At 41.8% G+C, this 6,000-nt stretch overlaps 1 protein-coding gene across 1 annotated transcript in view; it reads left to right on the top strand.

Annotated features, from left to right (window-relative positions):
• Positions 1-5,308: 5,308 nt before the first annotated feature.
• The window catches only part of map2k6 (mitogen-activated protein kinase kinase 6), a 38,083-nt gene continuing 37,391 nt past the window's right edge, over positions 5,309-6,000 (top strand). Inside the window, exon 1 of the mRNA XM_017483940.3 lies at positions 5,309-5,801. Coding sequence (XP_017339429.1) covers positions 5,708-5,801 — 94 coding nt within the window. The 5' untranslated portion in view covers positions 5,309-5,707. The remainder of the gene's footprint in view (positions 5,802-6,000) is intronic.

The raw sequence follows: 6,000 nt of genomic DNA, 5'->3' as shown, positions 1-6,000 counted from the left end.
ACTCAAAATTTAGCTCAGGTGCATCCTGTTTCCACTGATCATCCTTGAGATGTTTCTACAACTCAATTGGAGTCCACCTGTGGTGAATTCAGTTGATTGGACATGATTTGGAAAGGCACACACCTGTCTATATAAGGTCCCACAGTTAACAATGCATGTCAGAGCACAAACGAAGCCATGAAGTCCAAGGAATTGTCTGTAGACCTCAGGCACAGATCTGGGGAAGGGTACAGAAACATTTCTGCATCATTGAAGGTCCCAATGAGCACAGTGGCCTCCATCATCCGTAAATGGAAGAAGTCTGGAACCAGCAGGACTCTTCCAAGAGCTGGTCGCCCGGCCAAACTGAGGGATCGGGGGGAGAATGGCCTTAGTCAGGGAGGTGACCAAAAACCCGATGGTCACTCTGACAGAGCTCCAGCGTGTCTCTGTGGAGAGAGGACAACCTTCCAGAAGAACAGCCATCTCTGCAGCACTCCACCAATCAGGCCTGTATGGTAGAGTGGCCAGACGGAAGCCACTCCTCAGTAAAAGGCACGACAGCCCGGCTGGAGGACTCTCAGACCATGAGAAACAAAATTCTCTGGTCTGATGAAACAAAGATTGAACTCTTTGGCCTGAATGGCAATCGTCATGTCTGGAGGAAACCAGGCACCAGTCATCACCTTATCAAAACCATCCCTACAGTGAAGCATGGTGGTGGCAGCATCATGCTGTGGGGATGTTTTTCAGCGGCAGGAACTGGGAGACTAGTCAAGATCAAGGAAAAGATGAATGCAGCAATGTACAGAGACATCCTTGATGAAAACCTGCTCCAGAGCACTTTGGACCTCAGACTGGAGTGAAGATTTATCTTCCAACAGGACAACGACCCTAAGCACACAGCCAAGATAACAAAGGAGTGGCTACAGGACAACTCTGTGAATCTCCTTGAGTGGCCCAGCCAGAGCCCAGACTGGAACCCGATTGAACATCTCTGGAGAGATCTGAAAATGGCTGTGCACTGATGCTGATGATCCAACCTGATGGAGCTTGAGAGGTCCTGCAAAGAAGAATGGGAGAAACTGCCCAAAAATATGTGTGCCAAGCTTGTAGCATCATACTCAAAAAGACTTGAAGCTGTAATTGGTGCCAAAGGTGCTTCAACAAAGTATTGAGCAAAGGCTGTGAATACTTATGTACATGTGCTTATTTTTTATTTATTTATTTATTTATTTTTAATGAATTTGCAAAGATTTCAAACAAACTTCTTTCACATTGTCATTATGGGGTATTGTTTGTAGAATTTTGAGGAAAATAATGAATTTAATCCATTTTAGAATAAGGCTGTAACATAACAAAATGTGGAAAAAGTGAAGTGCTGTGAATATTTTCCAGATGCACTGTAAATAAATGGATGGATGGATGCATGGATGGATGGAGGGCTGGATGAATAGATTGATGAATGGATGGATGGATGGTTGGATTGTTAAATAAATGGATGGATGGATGGTTTATTGTATGGCTTATGATTGGATGCTTCACCTACAGATTGTCTACAAGTATATACTGTATACTTGGGCTAACTAGCCTCTTCTTGTGAAAGTAGGTGGTTCTTGACCACATTTAGGGATGGATGGTTGGATGGATGTATCAATAGTTGGATGGATGGATGAACTGATGCATAGATTGATGGATTGATATGGATGGATGAAGTACTGGATGTTGGATGGAAGGATGGATGAATGGATTGATGGATACATAGATGGATGGATGAAAGACCAGACCGATGGATGGATAGATTATGGATGGACAAATTGAGGGATGGATAGATGTATGGATGGCTGGATAAATGCATAGCAGACAGGATAATTGGATGGATGGATGGATGGATACATCACCCACACACTGTCTGATATATATTGTACACTTGGCTTTGGTGTTTTTTTTTTTTTTTTTACTACTGAACTCCCAGTAATACTGTCATATTAATATTATAGTATTAATCGAGATTGATATAGTAGATGAATAAATGGGTGGATTTTCTGAAAGTATACAGTTGGGGTCATAAGTTTACATATGCCTTGTAGAATCTGCAAAATGTTAATAATTGAAAAAGAGGCATCATAAAAATCGCATTGTGTTTTTTATTCAGTCCTGCCCTGAATATGCTATTTCACATAAAAGATGTTTACATATAGCCCACAAGACACAATAATAACCGAATTTATACAAATGAACCAGTTCAAAAGTTTACATACCCATGATTCTTAATACTGTGTGTCGTTACCTGGATGATCAGCGACTGTGTTTATGTTTTGTGAGAGTTCTTCATGAGTCCCTTGTTTATCCTGTGCAGTTAAACTGCCCACTGTTCTTCAGAAAAATCCTCCAGGTCCTGCACATTCTTTACTTTTCCAGCATCCTCTGCATATTTCACATCTTTCCAACAGTGGCTATATGATGTTGAGATCCATATTTTCACACTGAGGACAACTGAGGGACTCATACACATCTACAACAAAAGGTGCAAACGTTCATTGATTCTCAAGAAGGCAACACTATACATTAAGAGCCAAGTGGGGTGTAAACTTTTGAACAGGATGAACGGTGTAGTTATTATTAGTGATTAGTGGAAAGTAGCTGGTTCTTGACCACATTTATGCATGGATGGAAGAAATAATGCATGGATTGATGGATTGACGGATTGACATGGATGGATGAATGGATGGATAGATGGACAGATAAATTGATAGCAGACAGGATGATTGGATGGATGGATGCCCCATCCACACACTGTCTGATATATATAGTACACTTGGCTTTGGTGAAAGTAGGTGGTTTTTGACCACATTTCATTTTTAAAAATCCCCAACACTCTAGCAATAACTAGAACACAGGATTGGACAAATAGATAATTAGATGTTCAGTCCAGCAACCATCTATCCATCCATCCATCCATCCAGGCTCTCAATTATTTATCCATCCATCCATCCATCCATCCACAGGTCAGAATGATGCCATTTTTGACATTGGTGCATTTGACATATGAAGTGTTAAAAAAACCCATCCATGCATCCATGTTTGTCGTCAAACAGCGATCGGTTTAGTCAGAGTTATAGGTTTAACAAGCAAATATATGTCTCTGTGTTGGTTCATCTAATGCAAATACTTGTACAGCATAACTCGTTTAAAAGTAAAGAAGCGCTACTTTGTTTACTTCTGATGCTTTGAGCAGCCATGTTGATTTGAAGTCACTCTGCAAACTGGGAAGGAACTCGTACTTCTGAAGATTACCCTAGATGAAATGTAGGATTTTCGAGTTGAGGAGGCTTTTTTTTTTTTTTTGGCTATTCCTGGTTGGAGGTTGGGAATTGTGACCTCTAGTTGAACTCGTTCTATATACAGGATATTTGCTTGAATTTCTATCCAACTCTTGATGCTGCCATTTGCTCTGCTGTAGCCTTGAACTTATGAACTCCTGCTCAAACCTATCCAGGACATTTTCCTCTCAATCACAATAAGCATAAGGAAATTGGCAAGGTTTGTGGTATTTTGGACGTTTTCACCTGGTTTAATTTCTATGTCTGCTTTTAGTTCGGCTTTTAGAGGCTTTTTGGTAACAAGTTCTGTGGACGGCTGGAGTAAAAATGGAACTCTTTGGCCACAATCACTAGAGGTACTGTATGTTTGGATGAAAAGAACACCTTGGCAAAATGTTAAACATGGGAGTGGATCTATTATGCTTTGGGGTTATGTGACAGCCAGTAGCCACAGGAAACATCGCACTGGTAGATGGAAGAATGGATTCCAGCAAATTCTGAAAGGAAATGTGACCCTAATGGTCAAAAAAATAAAGCTGTAAAGAGATTGGCTTATACAACAGTACAATGATCCAAAACATACCTCAGCATCAACCATGAACTACTACAAGAAATGCAAGCTGAAGCTATTGGAATGGCGCTCACGGTCCCCTGGCTTGAACCTCACTGAAAATATGTAGGGAGAACTTAAACATGCGGTGCATGCAAAATGACCAAGAATATCGCACAAGCAGGAGTAGATGGAAAATAATCCATCGAATATAAAGATACTGTGCATGAACATCTGCAGATATTTTTTTAATCATTCACTGCAGAGTTTGTATTAACTTGCATAATAGATACACTATATGGCCAAAAGTTTGTGCACACCTGACCATCATATTCACGTGTGCTTGTCGAACACTTCATTCCATATTTAGTCCCCTTTTGCTGTTATAATAACCTCCACTCTTCTGGGAAGGCTTTCCACTAGTTTTTGGAGTGTGTCTGTTGGGATTTGTGTTCATTCAGCTACATGAGCATTAGTGAGACCAGGCACTGATATTGGGGTGCAGTCAATGTTCCAGTTCATCCCGAAGGTGTTCAGTGGGGTTGAGGTCAGGGCTCTGTGCAGGACACTCGAGTTCTTCAATTCCAACCTTGGCAAAGCATGTCTTCATGGAGCTCGCTTTGTGCACAGGGGAATTGTCATGCTGGAACAGGTTTGTGCCTGTAAATTGTAATGCTACAGCATACAGAGAAATTCTCAACAATTACGTGCTTCCAACTTTGTAGCAACAGTTTTGGGAAGAACCACATACTGTATGGGTGTGATGGTCCGATGTCCACATACTTTTGCATACATCATAAAATGCACAATCGATGTTGTCCCTGCTGAAAAAAAAAATACCAATAGATACCCTTGTAGAATTTGTAGTGGGTTTTAATGGTTATAATGGGAATTGCCTTGGTTTTAATGGAAACTGTAATGGTCCCTGTGGGTCTCTACTTTTAATTTGTTGCCTTCTATTGGTGGCATGTTATGTCTAGTGGATACCATTAAGGACTAATAATAGTAATCGTTTTAATGGTTAGCTGATGGTTTGTAATGGTATATGATTTATAATAGGTGTATTCAGTAAAAAGAAAGACTGTCGATATTATGCAGTGTTTGTAGGCTATAGGAAGGTTTCTGTTAACACCAAAAACAAACTAGACTGTCACGGTAAGCAGTGCACACTACACCTTATATAACTGCCCTATATGAGGAGCGTAGGCAGCCATTTGGAGGGCGTGGTCATTTTTCAACGATCATTTCGCGTGGACTACAATTCCCATGAAACCTCGCGAGATTTTACCGGAAGTAAAAAAAAGAGTTCGCATTCTTCGGGCGTTACAATAAAAATAAAACTCAATTTCCCGTGAAGCCTTGCGCCGGTTTCCTCAGAAAAAAAATCCGAGGGCACCATACTACGATTCCCATGAAGCCTTGCGCTTGTTTTTTTTTTTTGTGTAATAACCGGAAGAACGCGTTCTTACACGGGGGTTCACACTTGATCCAAGTTAGGCGCTGTGAGCTCAGCTGCTGCTAGCTAGCCTCAGGCCCATCATGTAGCTCAGCGCCGCCCGAGCCCATTTCCCCCATGTTTGTTTTTTGCAGAGTTACAGAAATTCACCTTTTCCTATCGCAGCTCGTGCATTCAGCCTCGCGCTCGCGGGACCGACACGAGCCGATTTCAGGCCGACAGCGCACAAGTGCATGAAGATCACGGTTTATATTTCTGCACCTTTTGTTGCAAAGAAAAAAAAAAAAAGTGCGAGCGAGAGAGACAGTCCTCCAGACCGCCGAAGAAGAAGCACGAGAGCGAGCGAGAGAGAGAGAGAGAGAGAAAGAGAGAGAGAGAGAGCGCGCGCGAGAGAGAGAGATGGAGGGAGGGAGCGAGAACGAACGCAGAGTCTTTTGTGCTTCCCCTCCCCCCCACCGGAGCAAAGGGGAAATGTCCGTGTCCAAAGGAGGAGGTGAGTGCCTTTAAAAGCGAACCGTGCAAAGAAAAAAAAAGAGAGAGCAAAATATCAAAACCTCGCTATTGCACACACTTTTGCATGTTTTGCGCCGTGCACGTTTTTTCTTACTAATGCATCTCAAAGTTGTAAGTGTTTTAAAAAGGGTCAGTTGCATTTCCTGTTTTAAGATCTGCCTTTCTTTTCTGCAGAGTTT

Source organism: Ictalurus punctatus, chromosome 13 (genome assembly GCF_001660625.3).
Source record: "Ictalurus punctatus breed USDA103 chromosome 13, Coco_2.0, whole genome shotgun sequence".
Lineage (NCBI taxonomy): Eukaryota > Metazoa > Chordata > Actinopteri > Siluriformes > Ictaluridae > Ictalurus > Ictalurus punctatus.
The sequence above is the reverse complement of the archived record's forward strand: the minus strand, read 5'-3'. Positions and strand labels throughout refer to the sequence as shown.